Consider the following 18,351-nt stretch of genomic DNA (forward strand, 5'->3'; position numbering starts at 1 on the left):
GAGCAGGGGTGATGTGAGGTCCTGAGCGCTGCCTTGGGGCTGGGGGGCTCAGGCTGCACTGGGGGCACCCGCTCAGCAGCAGCCCCGCTCTTATGAGGGCTGCAAAGCCAAGCCTAAAATGCAGTAATTTTTTTTTTTTTTTTTTTTTTCTCACAGGGTGGTGTTTTGCATGCCAGTTTTGTTTACTGTGAATTGTGGAAGTTTTTTATTCTTTTTTTGTCTTTCTCCCCCTTCCTTCCAGCTCACCTTTTCTTACAAATGTTTGCTCAGGGAGGGAGCACAGTAAAATTAGCTGTGATGCCCAGAGGGCTGTCATCCTTGTACCAGCTGAATTAAAATTGTGGAGTAAATCATTTCCGTGAGGCGGTTTCTTCCAGTGCGGTTGAATGGATGGAAGTGGGACTTTCCACTTGACAAGTACCGTTTCGGTAACTCCAGGGTGGGAAGATGAGATGCACAGCGAGAGGAAGCCTTGGGTGAAGGAGCTTGTCTTGATAACTGTCAGAGTAGGAACGCCCTTATCCCAGTGCCTGTCTAGAGCGAGCAACTGGCGGGATGGGGATGGCAGTGAGTCATCTCCCGGGATGCTGTCCTGTTCTCCTGCACAGGATGGGCTCGCTTCTGCGGCTGGCGGCGCCAGGATGGACCACACCAAAACCCCTTGAGTGCCAAGCCTGGCATCCTGGGGCCACCTCAAACCTCATCTCTGTGTCCCTGTGGATAAGCAGATTTCCCTCTCAGTGCAAAACCTGGGTGCTGTGCCGCTGTCTTTGCTCAGCACGGGTGCTCGGTCAGCCCCGGGCAGCGTGTGCTTTGCTGGAGCTGCTCGGCAGCTACTTTACCCAGCCCGGCAGGAACACAAGCCAAAAGGATTTCCTGAAGATAAACAATTCTAGGCCACATGTTGAGGATTTGTCTCCTAACTGGGTGGATTGCGCTGATCCACTATCCTAGTGTAACTGTGCTGCAGCCCCAAGGATAAATCTGTTGGTTACTATAATATCTGGAGACAAAAATACTCCAGATGGGGTCTGGGGTGTGTGGAGCTGATTTTGGCTGTGGAGCAAGGGGGTGTGGTAGGAGATTTCTCCCTCTCTTCCCCCTTTTATCTCTTGCTACTTCTGTGGAAACATTTCCCTGCAGTACAGCAAGGGGAGGGTTAGAAAACCACAGCTTTTACTTCTTTGGAGTAGAAAAACTTAATCCGAACCAGCACGGTGGGGCTGGGACCTTGGACCCCGGGTACCCATTGCAGGGGTGAGGGCACCCCATGATGCTGGTGTGGGGCTCGGTCACCCCCTGCACCCCCTCCCATCCGTCCCGGTGGCTGTTGCGTGGGAAATACGACAGCCTCGCTGGGGGAGAGCTTGACCCGGAGGGATGCGGGCTGGGCAGACCTGGGTGCCAGCCCTTGCTGCTGGGTTGCTGCGGTGATGCACGCCCTGGCAGGGGGGTCTGGAGCCTCTGCCCCCGGCGGGCGGGTGGCTGGGTGCGCTCGCTTCGCGGGGGAAAAGGAAGGAAATTGCTCTGGGAAATGGGCTCCTTGCCTGTCTGCTGGCAGCCTGGCTCTGAAATGCTGGGAAAACTTAAAAAGGGGCAAAATGTTTGTAGGTGGCAGAGGTCAGAGTAAGGTCTGGCTGAGCTGGGAGGGATAACGTAGTATTTAGGGTTTTTTTTTTTTGTTTCCATAACTGAAGAGCTCAGGATTTCAGAGAACCAGAAAACAACGGGAAAACCAACAAATTATAGCTCTGCTGGCTGATGCAAGCATTGACAATTGCAAACTTGGAGATTTTTTTTTCCAGTTTGCTTTTACTTTAATTTTTGCCAGGGCAAATCACTGCTCTGAAGAGCTTGCTGCCCTGCTAAAATAACTGCCGATGAACAGACTTAGGAGCACAGCTTGAGCCGGGGAAAGGAGGGAGGAAGAGGTTTAAAGACGGGAAGACGTCATTGTATTTGCTTTGTGACCTCTGCAAAACATTTGGGTTCTTATTCAAAGTCATTTTTCTGTTCTTGAGTCTGAAGTGTTCCTATGAGCCTGAATTTGATATGCCGGCAGCATGCTGGTCGAACTTTTCTTTTGGACTGCCAAAAATAAAAATGTGCTGACTGCATTTCGAGATGAGCAATGGTTTCATAACCCCAACAGGGCGGGGGGGGTGGGGGGAAGAGTCCTGAAAACTTCCAAAGGTTGGTGTTTATCTTTGAACAGGAGCAACAGATTTTCCATAAACCAGCAGCAGTGAAGTAATGCTATCCCGATCGATATCGGCTGGTTTTGGTCTGAGTTTGGCTTTCTGCATCACGTGTGATCCTGACTTTCTGCAAAGCGCTGCTGAGCTGAAGCTGTGATGAGGGACAATGTGGCATGTTTGCTGGGAGGATGCAATACTGCGTGATTTGGGGGTACATTGCCTTCACGTGGGAAAAGAAAAACACAAACCAAACCTCACACCAAAAAAGCTCTTTTTGGGTGTCACCCCTGTGCGTGGCACTCCCCAGCTCCGGGAGAGGGCTGGGCCCTCCTGTAAACTTATTACTTAGGGAAAAAACTGCTTGTGTTTCCTCTCTCCACCCTTCTTAAATCTTTCAAGTAGGCCTTTCCCCTGTTCTCCCCGCCCTGACGCGTGTCTCTGCTTTTATCGGTGGCTTTATTGGCTAAGCCATCTTTTCCAGGAAACTCAGCCTTGTTGGGCTCTGCTGTTCTCCAGCCCGTTGTCCTTGGTGAAGGTGACCTTCCTGCAAGCCTGTACGGTGAGGCAGCCCGCCCTTGGGACACAGGGACGGGCTCTGGCTGGGGCCCCTCGCGTCGCTGGACGCACCTCAACTGACGTTAAGGATGTTGGGATCTGGGTTGATGATACTCTGCTAGAGCGCGTCATCCGCCACTTAGTCACCCCCAACAGGGGACCAGGGACGAGGTCTGGGTGTTCAGCCCCATCATGTGCTGACCATGGTTTAAAAAACAGTATTGGTCCTTTACCCATGGCTTCTCTTTTGCTCCTGCTGCTTGTTCTGCTTGATCTGGGGGCTCACACGGTTAACCCCCTGCTGCCCCCCTCACCGTGGCTGGAGCCAGCTTGCCCCCGGCAGTCAGTCCTTGGTGGTCCCGTTTTCTCTCTGGTTGAAATATCAGTGGGAGCTTCAGCCTCGACAGAGGAGAAGGGAGACTGGTTTAAATTTCAACTTTTTGCTTTCCCAACGTACTGCCCTTCCCTCTTCCGCTTGGGGATGAGCAGCAGAAGTCCCCTCCGGTGGGAGAGGACCTCAGAGCTGTGCTCACCTTCAGCCCTTTCTCTTGGACCTATGTGCTCTCAGCATTTTAAATGGTTTGGGGTTTTTTCTGAGGACTGTACATGTTATCGACCCTTTCCTGCGGACGTAGGGGAGAGCAGTGGGGTTGATCCGGATCGACGGAGTTCTCTCTATAAATCAAAAGATCTGCCTAAAAATGTGGTCGGTGTGGGTAAGCATAGTCCGAGCTGCTAAATTATTAAGGTTTTTCTCAAAGCATTGCTTGTACTTGCATAGAAATGACTAAGGACAAAGAGTAATATAAAAATTGGCAAGAAAAAATTCAATTAAAAATATATCGGTTGGGCAACGAGGACAGCGTGCTGAGCAACTTTCTGGGACTGCCGGACAGTTTGGGGAGGTTATGGTAAATTTGTGGAAGCTTTTTAAAATTGTGGATGTATTTTTCTTGGTTCTTCTGGGGATAAATGAAATGGGAGCTAGAACAGGCTGTTTTGGGAGGTGTTGTTACTTTTGCAGGCTTTTTTTGTAAATCAGGTCGTCTTCTCTACTACTTTTATGATAAATGGAACAATACGGGAGTGATTAGACTTTAAACTATTCATGAGATCTAAGCCAAGTAATGTGATTTAATCTTTCTTCTGCATATATTTAATATAAACTGTGATTTCATTCAAATGTTTGAGCTTTGCACTTGTGCTGTATAATTATCTCTGGTTTTAGCAGATGACTTTTTTTTTTTAAATGCCTGTGGTTTTTATTAGACGTTTTTTCTATGAGTTATTTGTATTTACTTTGTGGCTTGAAGATATCTTCAGCAAACATGAAAGGAGTTTCTTTTGATTAGTTCTGGTTTAGGTGCTTTCTGCAGCTATAGTAAATCAAATGGTAGTTGGTTTTTTTTTTTTCCTGCCACTATTTTTTTCTGGAAACGGGGCCAGCAGGTAGCACAGACACTTGTTTTCCATATGGGGGATATAATTAAACCCTGTGTTTTGCAGCTGCCCTAGAAATAGCCCACTCGAGGTGGCTCCTTGTCAGTGGTGGCTGCAGAGCAGAGGTTCACCTCTCCTGTTGAACTCAGTCTAACTCCATTAATTTTTTACCCAGGCTTGCTAATATTTACCCAGGTTTGCAACTTTTATCAAGCTGGCCGGGTCCTGTGCACGGTGCTGTGATGGATTCCCAGAAATTTGGGAGGGCGAGGGAAGAGGAGCCTCTCCGGGAGGCAGGCGGGAGCTGGGGCAGGACACTTTGTGGGAGGAGGATGCAGATGGAGAGGGAAAGATGCACGAAGGGAGGCTTCCCCAAACTCAGGCGAAGAATTTGGGGAGTGCTGTGGACTGCAAATGTAATTCTGCCGTCTCTATGTAATGCTCCAACAGTTTCAAGTCGTAAATGATGTTGGGTCATTAGTTGCATCCATGGACTTCTTTAGCCCTGGTCTGATGCCTTCAAATCGTACCTGTTCTAACTTCTCAGAGAAGAGTTTATAGCAAAATGGCAAACCTCGGCTGACCTTCCGTGGACATACTGATGTGTGTGGATGGGCTTTTTATATTTGGACAACATAACAAAATAGCTATTATCCCTAATGCCTTCTTTTCAAAACCGCTGCTTCTGGCAATAAGTGGGCTTTATACAAAGTTGAAAGTACAGGAAGTACATCAAAATGTTTAATAGAAATATGTTCTGTATCTGAATTTCTCCATGGCACAAGGAAGACTGTACCGCAGCAGCAGCACTTTGCCCTGCCGTGCCTGCCCGCCCGTGTCGGTGGCGACGATGCGGTTATTTATTACTGCAGCCTGGGTGCCTGGTCCTGCCCGCGGTGATAGATAGCAGGCTGCCAGCTCTGAAAGATGTTCCTGGCAGAACAGCTTCGCTAGCCTCATCTTTATCTCCTATGATTTGTGTTTGACTCTCTGGCTGCTGTCTTCCAGCTGAGCTCCTCCAGAATAAATCTGGTTTGGATGCCCTGCTGAGAGGCTGGCTCGCTGATGGGCTTGGTTAGACGCGGCGAGGGGAGCAGGAGCCCTGAGCTGAAGCTCGAAACTTTGCAGGAGACACCCGCGTCTTCGGGGCTGGGCTTCAAGTGATGCAAACAGGATGGTGGCTCTTCTCAAAAATACCTCCTCCTCTCGATTGCCAGGGTGTGCGGTGTCCCCCCGGGGTGCTGCTTTGTGTCTGCCAGCTGCTGGGAGCTCTTCTGGGCTGCCGGGGCATAGTACGGCAGAGAGCGGGCTGGGGTCGCCTACCGGCATCCCCAAACCCTCGTGGCTTGGTGGGAGGACGCAGTGCGGCTTTCCCACCGCGTGCTCCTGAGGCCGTGGGCAGTCTGGCACCGCTAATCCCTACGGATAGCTCTGGTTCTGCCAGCATTCCTGCAAATACCATGTCTAAGAGGGAGGTGATAAAGTGCAATATGCAATTGTTTTTCTTAAATAATCCTGTTGGCATGCTCGGCTCTAAACAGCAGAAGAAACTCTGGCTTCTGCTTGCGCCGTCTGACTCCTGTGCCCTGTTGATAAAACCCCACCAGGCAACAAGGCAGCCATTTGAATTGTATCCAAGTAATATTTTCTTTTTATTTTGCTATCAGAATTAAAATTTTTGATGAAAGGTGGTCGGGAAAAGTCGTCTAAATCCTTTCCCCGCTAATCTGCATGTTTTATAATTTTCCCAAAAGCCTGGCAGTTACTCCCTAAATCTCCTCTGAGAGCCGTTATTAAGTCTTAGCAATCTATTAGCAACCCGGCGAGCCGTTTGAGGTGGGCTTGTCAAAATAAGAGCTTTTAATTGCCGAGCTGAGCCAACGCCTCCTGCCGCAGGCGTCATCGTGGGGTGCGCTCGATTTCTGGGAGGTGAAGAGAAAGAAGAAAATGGAGAGATGAGGCGTGAAGCCTTCCAGATGCTTGCGTGGCTGCGTGACGGTGCGGCACCGTGGGGTGGGCGAGGGAATGGGAAATGAAACGCCGGGAGAGGTGGGAGTCTGGTTAGACCACGTAGCGAGGACTTCTGCCTCTGACGCACCATGGAGGGGGTTGCCGTCATCTTTGTAGGAGACGCTTCAGATAAATAACTGAAGGGGAGTTGAGGGGTGGAAGCCCACCTAGGAGTTGGTGGTGATCACTTGGTGGAAGGGCAGAGTAGTGGGCTAGGTTAGCTAACACCACCTGGGATTTTTCTTCTCTGCTTCGTCCTCCACGCTCCAGGTTTTCCATGGCTAACTATGGATAGACTTGCAGAGCAAATACTTGTGTATGTTTTTCCAGGAGTGTTTGAACCGGGGCTTTGTTGCTTCCGTGCCAACGCGTGCGTTTGGCAAACCCTCACCTCCGCTCCTTCCCCCCGCTCAGCCGGCAGCGCGCGGGCGGGAAAGCTCTCCTTTCCTGTCCAGGCTGGAGGGATGCTCGCCAGGGACGCCTGGCTCCAGCTCCTGCCCAGGGACACAACAGGGACTTCAGGCTTGGGGACAGCCTGTCTCTGCTCCCCAGCACCGCTGTGGATGAATGGCTCTGCCTCTCGCTCCTGGGGCGCAGGTTGGTGAGACCCGCGGCTGCCACCTCCAGCAGATACATCAGGGAACCGTTTTTTGGGTCTATTTTCTAGCTCAGATTTGCTGCTTGCTGCTGCAGGCAGTGGTGATGAGGCTTGGGAGGGTGGTCAGCCCGTGCCCATGCCAGCGTGGTGGCGTTCCCTAGGTGGGAGCACGTGCATGTTTGGGGAGCCGGCAGTGCACGGCGGAGGTGGGAGCAGCTGCCAGGGGTGCTGGTGGCTGCCGCTGGCTCTGCAGCTTGCAGCGATGCAAGAAACTTTATTCTGCTCTACGTGACTGCCGCTGGAGGTTTGAGGACAGCTATAGTGAGAGTGTGGTCAGCACACCAAACTGGCATGGTGTAAAAACACTTGTTTGTATCAAAGATGCTGTGGACGTGGGTGGGGAGAAGGGGAAGGAAGATGTGCTGCTTTCTTTGGGCAGCCCCTGCTCCTGGTGCAGCAGGATCCATTCAATTGCCGCTGCTCCAGGTACATGAATAGGGCTGGCTTAGATTTTTATTTTTAAATTTTTTTTTAAATGCTTTCCCCAAGCAGCAGTTAATCTTGGGCCTTGCTGGGTTTTGCTTGCAGCTTGACAAACTGCCTGTGACGAGCCCTTCACACGACCGGGATGCTGAGCCAGACACCGGGCACGCCAGGAGCATCCACCCGTGGCGGGCTGAGCCGGGCAGCTGACACATTATAGGGATTTGGCATTTTTGGTACCTGCCCTGGTGGGGTTTCAAAGCAAACAAGCTCCAGGGTTGAGGATTAATAAGACTAAGCGGAGTATGAACAGTATCCGCTGGTGTTTTAGCAGCCCTGCCTCCTGCTAATGCCCTTGAACCATAAACAGTGACAAATGTCTTCCCTGCTCGTGTTTTAAAATCCAAAACCTTAACTCTAAGAAAACTTTAGCCTGGCTTAAGATGACCCTTTTTTCTTCCACTCCATCTCCTCTTAGTGAGCATTTTAAATTCACTTCGTAATTTTAAGTTTAACCTTGTAAGATGCTTCCTGGTGCCAGCCAGGTCTCCTCCCTTGGCTGCGAGCATCTGTGGCAGGGACACTTTATTATGTGCGAGGTGGAACTTGGGCAGAATGAAAAGCCAATTTTTAAACTATTGCAAAGTTTTGGGGATTTTTTTAACTTTTCTGATCCACTAAGGACCTTGCGTGTGCTGAGCAGCCTGCAGCTGGAAGTTGATGGAAATGAAAGTTGGAAATTTGATATTTGAGAGTTGTATTTAAGTAGAAGAGCACTGTTATTTCAGTATATTCAGATACCTTGTTTAGTAGATGTTATTTCGGCACGCTCCCCATGGGATTGGGAGGATCGATCTTTATTTTGCCGGGTCTGTGACCTCCCTGGGAAGCCTGCAAGGGCCGTGGGGGCAGCTACGGCTCTGCTAGAGCCCCATGTTGCCGGGCACAAGTGTGTCTCATGGCTTCATGCGAGGGATGTTCTTTTCCTGCAGAGCCGCTCTGCTTCCCCTCTGTGTGAGTTCATTCTGCTGTAATTCCCCTCATCCTTCCCTGGCCGCTGCGGAGCAGAGGGGCTGTCATCAAGCCCCCGTGACACCAGGTTATCCTTCACTTGTGACATCTCATTCTGCTTTAAAATAAGACCCCAGCAAGGCAAGCCAGCATCCCCAGCACCCTGTGTGTCTCTTTGAGGAGTGTGTGATGTGAAACTGCTTTGTTATTTCTAGTTTTATCTGAGATATTTTAAAATAGCAGAAGTATAGCTGCTTTTTTTAAGTTAGATCCCAAGTCGCTGTGCACCAGTGTGGTGGTGAGACATTTTGAGTGGACTTGAGGGTTTGACAGGACAGCAGGTGTAAAGGAGGGTGCAGTTTCCGTGGGGTCCTGGGGTAAAGCCTGGAGGTGCTGTAGAACCCAAGGCTGAAGCTGTCGCTGTGCGGTATGTGCTGGTGCAGGAAAAGGTTTGCTGGGTACAGGTGGGACTCTCCAGGTTGGGACTAGGAAGAGCTGTATAGAAGATAAATTATAGTCCTAATGGCTTGAAATGCTTGATGAAGATATATTCTCCTTCAAGAGGGAAAAATTGCCTGGCAGGTGGGCACAGGCTGCAAACACGGGCAGCAGCTCTCCTGCGTAGGGCAAGAGCGCGGTGGACATGAGCAATGACCTGCCCTGGGCAGGATGTGGTCCTGGGGACGGTGGCTGGGCAGCGGTGGGGATCCCAGGTTGCACACTAAACGTCGCCTTGGTTTTGCTAAATGACCTCTTCGTTCTCCGTGCTGGGGTAGAGAAGTGAATTTTTGAGGTTCCAGCTGCTTTATTTCCAATGAATGGCATTGCGCATTCAGAAGCTGGAAGCTATTAACACAAATATTGGACTTTTTTTGAGACAGAAGCTAATTTTTCCCGTTCCTGATTGCCCTGACAGTGTGCTGGGGAAGAGAAGCGGGTCGGTACGCGCACTGTGGTGGTCGGGCACCGTCCGGTTTCGGAAACAGATGCGTACGTGGCACAGAAGTTCTGCGACAACAGGATCGTCTCCTCCAAGGTGAGCTTGCTCCACTTGTCTGGGCGCATCGTGCGTGTTTCCTGCTCGTGAGGTTACCCTGATTTTATTTGATGGTTGTTTCTGAAATTGAGAAACTCTGAATTCCTTAAAGATGGATGTAAAGGTCGCTTTACAAGTGGAGCAGCCTGATACGTACCTTGTGCCACAGCTCCGGTCTCTGTTTTAGTCTTTTTTTTTTTTGTCTTTTTTTTTTTTCCTTCCTATCAATCCCAGTGGGGGTGCATGCAAGTTCCTTTCTTCTAGGCTGGGTGAGAGCAAAGCACGTGGACACAGTGGTTTTGTGGGATGTCTTTTGTTTGGTGTTTTTGGTTTTTTACTGTTTTCTGGCATTCCCTTTGGGAAGAAAGAACAGGTTAATTGTAATACAGCACGAGACAACAGCAACTCAGATTTGCAAAAGGGAGTGGGGATTATTTATAAATGGACAGAAAAATACCATTCCCCTATTTTTTTGTTGTTGTTGTTCCATGGGTTTTTTCTCTCTCGAGATAGGACAAAAATAACCATGCTCTGTTTATCCCTTTGGATGAAAGGGGAAACATTCATATGGTATTAATGCAGCTTTTGTTTACGGTGGAAAACTGTGATGACACCCATCTGCCTTATGCTTAGCTTTTTTCCATGACATTCATGAAGCTATTTCAAAAGATTTGAAGCCAATTCGAGTAAAATATCAAACAAGTGGCATCCAATATTGTCAACACAGCTGGATACATATTACATTGCTTAGGATTTGCGATGCTCGGCATACAGTTAGGCTCCAGTTTTACTGTACTTGAGCTGTAAGGGGGTTTTTCGTCTCTTTTCTTTTTTATACAGCTTGGATCTTACTTGTTTTTATGTTTCTGTGCTGTCTGAGTTTGTTGGGGAAAAGTTTTAAGTCTAGCCATGTTTAACTTGTGTAGCATTCCCATTAATGTTTCCCTGGCATGCAAGAGGCATAGAGTCTTCCTACCTGACTAATCTCTTTTTATAATTAAGTGGACATTGGTCCTGAGAACTTGGCTGCTTATCATTCTTTGCTTATTCCAGGCAGACTGAAAGATCAGATATTAGACTGATTATTTTCCACGTTGTTCTTAAATTCCACATTTTCCAAAGTGAATGCTTCAGCAGCCTTCTTAAAATGATAAGCACAACCTAGTAACAAATTTGTATTGGCAACATGGCTTTTTCTTTTAACAGAAGAGCAACTCTAAGGTGTTTTTCGGAATTTGTTTGGGGAAAAAAAATCTCTGCGCTGTGCATTACCTCTTCGTGAAATCATGTCTCTCCAAACACCTATCTAGTTGTTTGCTGAAACAGATCCTGTTGTTTTTGTCATCTTTTACCCTTCACCATCTCCAACTGTGTGGTTTGAGTTATTTTGACAAAAAGGAAATAGTTGCTTACTTTAAAGCAAAGAAACAAGAACCCCTACGTAACTGTGAGACGCTTCCAGTGGTTCCATGAACCAGCAGAGAGAGCTGGAGCTGGAAGCTGAAGCAGGAGCTCGGTGGCATCTCAGCATCCAGCTGCGTCACGCTCCTGACTTCAAAGCAGGGACCGGGACCTTTGCCTGGAGCACGCCAGGGCTGCTCAGACAGCTCGCTGCGGTGCTCCTTGCTGGGTTAAAGGGAAAACTCCTTTCCTATTTTGTGCTGGTGCTTCCCATTTTGTAGCCAAAGTGCCCAGTAAGCCCCACATCTTGGTCTGTTTGTGACCGCCCCCTCTCTCCCCGCAGTACACCCTCTGGAACTTCCTCCCAAAGAACCTTTTTGAGCAGTTTAGAAGAATTGCCAACTTCTACTTCCTCATCATCTTCCTCGTGCAGGTAAGAGGCTTGATGCCAAGGTGGGTTTTACTTGTGTACTGATGGTAAGAACAACTTGAGCAAGAATTGAGGTTCAAAACTGACTCTGGTGTTTCTAAGTGGCGTGTTGGTTGGTTTGGGTTTTTTTATTGGAAGCTGTGTTATAATTCTGACACACTGTCCAAGGCATAATAACAATTAAAATATTTGGGCCTGTCTGAGATGATGTTTGAATGATGCTGAAACAATTAAAAAATCATCTTAACTCCTTAACCGTTAAGATCAGTCAAGCGGTGAAAATAATTCGATGCTACAGAATTAAGATCTAGGTTTTTGTCATCTTTATTACTTCTGCTGCATAACTATATATTTTTCCCAAGTTATATGATATTTTTATATCTTAGTTATGTTGAGTTTCAAGGCAAGCAGGAGAGATAAGCTGTACTCAGTAAAATTCAGAAAATTGCATAGCATGAGCTTTGGGCACGTGAAGCTTCAGGAAGCTGCTCTGCATAGACAAAATAGCAAATTTTATACACAAACGTTTTCTGCTCTGCTTTGTGGCTTTGGTTAAGGGGCAAATCCTGAGTAAACCTGAATACTCATTTTCTGTCACTGAAAAAAGCAGGCTGTCAAAATGTCCTGGGGCAAAGGGAGTTTGGGAGAATCACTGCAATGCGCTTACCTTTTAAATCCTGTACTCTGGCCTGGGGCTCAGCGGAAAACCTGCTCCAGGGCTGAAAATAGTCATCAAAACCTCTACCCCAGCACATTAAATGGCACCACGCAGCTACTGCAGACAGCCTGCTGGTAGGTGGCTTCTCGGGGGTTTTGGTGGTTCAGGTCTGGGGTATCCCTCTCTTCTGGGCTGCATGTTCAAACAAGCATCTAAAACGTTTTATCCTTACAGTAAACAGTTACGGCTTGAGGTCATTTCGGTGGCTGCTGCAGAAACGGGGGATCCCAAGGTAACGGCCGTGGCTGGCTCCTCCTGGCAGTGTTACACGAAAGGCCGATTTACCCCGGCATCAGCTGGCTCTTCTCCGCCACTTGATTTCGCTGGCATTGCTCCGTTGTGTCAGAGCAGATTTGTAATTTGCCTTGAACTGCAGCGATGCCCTGGAGCCGGGATGTCCTTTTTGTGTAGCTAGCCATTTAGTGACGCAGTATTACATTTTATCCATTGACCTTCTGGCCACGAAGAACATGGGATATACTTGATTATACTTCTAAAACTGGTCGCCGTTTAGCTATTTGGCCATTTTAGGCACAGGTGTATGCAGATGAGAGAACAACCTGGCTCTTCCTCCTTGTTTATATTCTGTGAGCACCTCTAAAATCAGGAGGCGACCCTCCTGCTCTATTAGAGAAAAAACGTCCCCAGCCGAACAAAACCCAACCTGACAGCACTAATACACTTCCTGCCCTGCAGAGTCACCGACTGCCCCCAGGCGCTGCTTGTTCTGAGACGTCACTTGCCTTGAAAAAGCACTCAGGGCCACTCTGTTCATTTAAAATACCAAGGCTTATACCTTGATAAATGGCATCTATAGCTTAAATGTTGGTGCTTATCTGTAAATTACTTTAAATTAATAGAATTGCCCTGCACACTGCATTAAGAGTGAAGTATCACGGCGCTTGGGGAATTGTCTGGTGCATCTGCTCTACCTGCTGCTGAAACTCTTTATCAAAATGTCTGTTGCTCTGAGACTCCAAATTCAGCTCTTTTTTTTTTTTGTTTGTTTGTTTTTTAGAGAGAGGAAGAGAAATTACATGCATTAAACATAAAACACCTATTAGTGCACTAACAGGGATACAAATAGCTGTTTCTTTGATTCATCTCTTGCAACACGGAAAGAAAACTGAGTAAACTCCTGGTGGAAATGGCTGACCTGGAGTAAGTGCAGTCCAAGTATGTTTGTAGACAGACCAAGTTGACAGCAGTAAGCTAGTTTAGGAGGTACAAGGAATGAAAAATGTCCCTTTTGGTTGATGGTGATGACTTCTGGACTGTGGTCTTCAGTCTCCTAAACAATGAGTTAGGAAGAAACTATTAAGTAACAGGAGCACTTTGTCACTTTTAAGTGGATCCAAATTAAGCTGTCGAAGTCCTAAACCAGCTCAAAAATAGCTTCAAAGGCATGTGCCTTTGATGTTCTGGTACGTTGCTTGTGCGTCCCTCAGTTTTCCACCAGCTGCGAAGGGGAAGAGCAGTATCCAGCCACGGGATGCGCAGGGAATGCAATCTCCAAATACACAAATGAGTTATTCTGGGGAGAATTCATCTAATATTTGTGTTCATACCTCTATAATACAGCATTTGTGGGGATGGAAATTGTATCATTTGCTTAAACAAATACAACTGCATCTTGTCCAGTGCAGAGAACTCTCCCACTGGGCAGCAGGAGGTCCTCTCCCTTGCCCTTCTCAGCTAAAAGCCAATGTTCCTCTTGTATTTCCAAGGTCTGTCCAGTTTTTGCAAGATAGCTTTTGGCTGACTGGCCTAAACTTCAATGATGCCGCTCTAGTGAGCGTCCATCACACATGCTGTGTCCGTGTGACACTTGGCACCGTCCTTGCTCAAGGTTGTTCCTCCGAAATCTGGTTTCTACCAGACTTTCTGTTTGTAAACGTTTTACACCCAGGGCTTTGTATTCCTGGAAATATTTGTTGTGTTTATCTTGGTTTACCCTCACGCTACTCAACTCGTACACCACTTACCGGGCTGCTCCTTGTGGTGTATCTCTGCCACTTCAGTATCTTCTGGCTCTTCTCTTTTTGGGCCCAGTCACGCAGGGTAGAATTGCAGTGTATGGCATGTCATAGAGTTAAAAATTTCCACGTAGCTTCTTCCCAGCCGATAAGAGCAGTCCTGTCCTTAACACAGCATTTTACGAGCAGCCTAAAACAATAAATATACAGATGCCGCTGTTTGCGAGCGTGCCAGGGAAGCACAAACAAGTGGAGGGAGACAAAGTCCCTTTGTGGGGACACAAAGCCTTTCTGCTGAGCTTCCCTGTCCCTTTCATCGCAGCCCTCACCATCTGCCTCTCGTGCTCCCGTTCTGTCCGGGAACAGCAGGAAAAATGGCCAATTTTGTGTGGCTGGGTTGGGAAGGTGGGGCAGGGGCGCAGCTTGTCCTCCTCTTACGTTATTCCCTCCCAGTTATGAATGTGTTCTGCTGTTCTTACCCTTCGGGCCAAGTCACGATACAGGCAGAAGAAACAGTGATTTCCCACAGCCTGAAAGCTTAATTAACGATGAAGGGGCTCGGTCTTTGCCTCAGTGCCGGCTGGAGCGCCGCACCGAGCTCGGGAAGGATCCAGCTGTCCCCACCAAGGTCCTCGTGTGGTTGCTGTGCTTAAATCGTGCTCTGAACTCCACATTTGACAGCTTAAAGACAAAGTGTGGATTTCTGTTTTGCTTAAATATTCATGTTTTATTCTGCGTTATATTTCATAGGTAGTTTGGACAGGTGCATGTTATTTTTAACCTCTTGTCAGTGGTTCCACACACCTGGTACTGTCCTCCTTCTCATAACCAGCCGTGTTTTAGGGTTCAGATGTGCTCAGTCTTCACTGCCAAAGAGGAGGAACCGCTTTCCTGTGGCTCAGGGAGAAACGAGGGTGTTTTTCACTTCATGCGTTGTTGCTGTCTCTGCCCCGTCGTCCTCTGCAGCAGCCCCTGTGGTGGGAGCAGGCTTGTTGGCATCTGCGCTTTGAGCAGTTGTGTTTATGTAGCCCGTCCTCAGGAGCCCATTCATCCAGGCTTTAGTTTCCCACTAGAGCAAGGTCAAATTTAGGTTTTAAGCTATTTCTGATAGGGTTTTTCCCACCTGAGGACATCCCATAGTCTTCAGGAGGAGGTGATGTAGTCTCCTCAAGATGGAGGAGAGCGCTCCTGGGGATGCCTGTGCTGGTCCTTCTCCTGTGCCTCTTCCTTCCCTTCCTCTTCTGCTGGGCTGTGAATTACCCCCAGTGGGATGAGCACCCTTTTTTTTTCCCTGTTACCAGAGTTTTTGTTTCTTCTGCTACCTGAAAACCAATTGTCAGCAGTACGTTTTTCCTCTCTGCAGGTGATAGTGGACACCCCAACCAGTCCAGTGACCAGTGGCCTCCCGCTCTTCTTTGTCATCACTGTCACAGCTATCAAACAGGTACAGGTGTCAGTGTGGGGAGAGGAGGATGCTCTCTGGGACATGTGGTAGAGAAAATGATGAGCGTGTGTTTGAACGTACTCAGAAGTCACCAAAACGGGCTGGTAGGTTTGGTGAAGGCTTCTCAGAAGGTCAGACACGCGTACTGGTGCTTTTCAAGAGAGGCTTCACGTTGAGTGTGGTTATTCTCTCTCTCGTTTTGGCAGAGGGAAATGTCTCTATGTGTACTGTTGTAAGCAAGCCATGAGGGTCAGTAAAGGTTATCTCTGTAGTTCTGGCTTTACTTGAATTTTTCTTCTCTTTTTAGAAATGCTCTCTGAGTCTTTGCAGAGACGTGCTCCAAATATAGCCTACGCTTTGCTCCTGTGTTGGTAAATGGAAAGGATGGGTTCTGTTCAACTACTCGGCTAGTCCTGAAAATATGTAGTCCTCATCTCCTCATGGTGTTAAAAGCCCTTTTTTCCTCCCGTCGTACACACGTGTGCCATTTAAAATTTCCTCTACAGAAGAACTGAATAATAAAAGAAGTTTCTTCTGCAGGGGCCAGAAAGGGAGAGCTAGAGTAAAATCCATCTGCTTCAAATCTGAATGTTTTATTCTTTCAGCGAGGACTGAAGAGGAAGAGTCTCGTACTGCGTTACCATAGGAAAGAGTCGCAGGGTGCTAAGCGTATTATTCATATTATCAGCCTGCTCTTGCCAGCACAGAATAATAGAAACGTGTTACAGTAATTTAGCTGCTTGTTGCATGCGCTGCATATAGATTATTTTTGTGTGTTATTTTAATCTGTTCTGAATCTGTCAAATATGGATATGAAGTTTTTAAAATAAATTGATTCAGTCTGAGCTACTCTGGTTGATGTTTTGTCAGGCATGAAGGAGGTCTGAGGACTGCTGAAGTTATTTTTTTTTTTTTTTTTTTTTTAGTCTCTCCCTCTCCATCCCCACTCATCCTCTTTCGTTAGTTTACTTGCTTCGTTACGAGTTTGCGTTGCCTGTATTTGTGTGCCTAGGGATACGAGGACTGGCTGCGGCACAGAGCTGACAACGAAGTGAACAAAAGCGATGTCTTCATTGTCGAAAATGCAAAGCAAGTGCAGAAAGAGAGTGAAAAAATCAAGGTAACTGTTAACAGACAACTCGCGGGTAGTTATCCTTGAAGCCGACGGGAACACGAGGGAGCGTGCTAAGGAGGCGAGGGCAGGGGAGGAGGGATGTGCTGCGGTCAGAGCTGCCCCGGCGTGCTCGCTTTCAGACGAGATGTTCAGAGAGCTGTTCCCGGTTAAGGAGTGAAGCTGCCTTTGTTTGATTGCTTTTGAAAAGCTGTCTCGCAAAAGCTGTACCGGCGCTGACAAGTGACAGATCTGTCAGCGCTTTGCACTTCTCTGGGACAGGCAGTCCTCTTCTATTTCCAACTCTCCCAAGGACACCAGGAAAGTACACTAGCTTTGACGTTAATTTATCACACCGCACTTCAGACGAGTACGGAGTCTTTTGCTCCATCGAGATTTAGCAGAGAAATAAATACTAACTGCGCCACGTGGGCACTCTGAGTTGGTGCTGGGCTGGATCAGCCCATGGGGCTGCGGGGTGATGCTCGGGGACCTGCGCGCCTCTTCAGCCCTGATTTCCCTTTTAGCCAAGGTGGTTTCTCTTAGGCTTTGAGAGAAGCTGAATCCGTAACCGTCCAATAACAACCAAGACGGCTTTTCATGTAAACGTTTCCTTTCTTCCAGGTTGGAGACATAGTAGAAGTGAAAGCGGATGAAACCTTCCCCTGTGACTTGATATTTTTGGCCTCAAGCAGCGTTGACGGGACCTGTTACGTCACTACAGCGAGTCTTGATGGCGAGTCCAATTTCAAGGTGACGGGGATGGATGAGGCGGCGTTCGGGAGCCGGTGCGCTGGGGTACTCGGGTGCCTGGAGCTGCCGCTGAAGCTCGTGCCGGGGAGGGGGGGTGTGATTAACTGGAGGATGCTCCCATGGAGCCCATCCCCGTGGCCACGTGGCTGTATTTGCAGCTCTTCCCTCTCTCTGCTCCCAGTGTGTCAGCACCAAAGTGCCCTGAGGATTGTTTGTTTTCTGTTTCCAACAGCCATTTCTGCTGGCGCTGCCCCAAATTGAATCGATCTTTATCGATACGCCTTCGCTGCCTTATTGCCCATCATGGGAAGCGTGTTAGTGCTTCCCTGTCTGGTGCGTCAGTACTGCAGTGCCTGCAGCTGCTTCAGCTCCCTTCCCGCTACCTGCCCATGCCTCTGTTCTTTAACTGAGCTTTTCCAGTGAGATCTGGGACTTTTTGAGGCAGTATGTCTAGATTCATTTGGGGAATATTTCACCAGCCTGAGAAAAACATCTCTTCTGTGGGGTTTGTTTTTCTTTTCTCTCCCTTTCCCTGAATCAAGCAGTGAAATTGAATATTATTCTTGCTCAGGATGAATCTCTTCTTCAGTTTTTCTTTATTCATCCCCCCCTTCTCTAAATTAAGGAAAGAAGCAACAGCAAAAAAAAAAACAACACCTGACATCGGAAGACAGGAAAATTTGATTACGCCTGTTCGATAAATGTTTGTACAGATACTAGTAACTGCAGTGGTAAGAGTGGAAGACACTTTAAAAGACCTGATTCATTCCGGCCCACTCTGAAGTCAGTGGGAATACCACTGTCGATCTGGTGTGTGTCGTATGGGGTCTGTGGCTCGTCTCTTTATGGGTGGGTGTTAACTGGTACTTGAAATCTTGTGTAGGAGCTGATGCAGTGCTGGTGCACCACACTGGTTCCACTAGTGAAGAGGAGCAGGGCTTTGAAGTGGCTTGAGGCTAAAAATAGATAACCATGTTAAATAAGCAGTTGCCTGTTTGTGTCAGGTGTATTACATGCATGAGTTCACATAACTTTTGCAGAGTCTTGGCTGTTACTGACTTTTGAGTCTGTAAGTGCAATGCTGAATTTCTATATCAAGCACTGCGGTGGGTTTTTTTTTTCTTGGTTTGTGGATTCCTGTAGGTGACTGGGAGCTGTCTCCTCTTTCTTGATAAGATGAAGATGAG

General features: G+C 47.9%; 1 protein-coding gene across 6 annotated transcripts in view; it reads left to right on the forward strand.

The window, feature by feature from the left end:
• ATP11C (ATPase phospholipid transporting 11C (ATP11C blood group)) overlaps positions 1-18,351 on the forward strand; it is a 57,664-nt gene that overhangs the window by 9,032 nt on the left and 30,281 nt on the right. For 5 of the 6 annotated variants that reach the window (XR_012837249.1, XM_075763118.1, XM_075763117.1 and 2 more), the window contains 5 exons: positions 9,212-9,331; positions 11,076-11,165; positions 15,220-15,300; positions 16,313-16,420; positions 17,036-17,164. Coding sequence is in view for 5 of the 6 variants with exons in the window: in XM_075763118.1 (XP_075619233.1) it covers positions 9,212-9,331; positions 11,076-11,165; positions 15,220-15,300; positions 16,313-16,420; positions 17,036-17,164 (528 nt within the window). In the remaining variant the exon portion in view is untranslated. Of the gene's footprint in view, positions 1-3,439; positions 3,470-9,211; positions 9,332-11,075; positions 11,166-15,219; positions 15,301-16,312; positions 16,421-17,035; positions 17,165-18,351 lie in introns of those variants that run through there. The other variant, XM_075763120.1, reaches the window with a different exon arrangement.

Source organism: Balearica regulorum, chromosome 11 (assembly GCF_011004875.1).
Source record: "Balearica regulorum gibbericeps isolate bBalReg1 chromosome 11, bBalReg1.pri, whole genome shotgun sequence".
NCBI lineage: Eukaryota > Metazoa > Chordata > Aves > Gruiformes > Gruidae > Balearica > Balearica regulorum.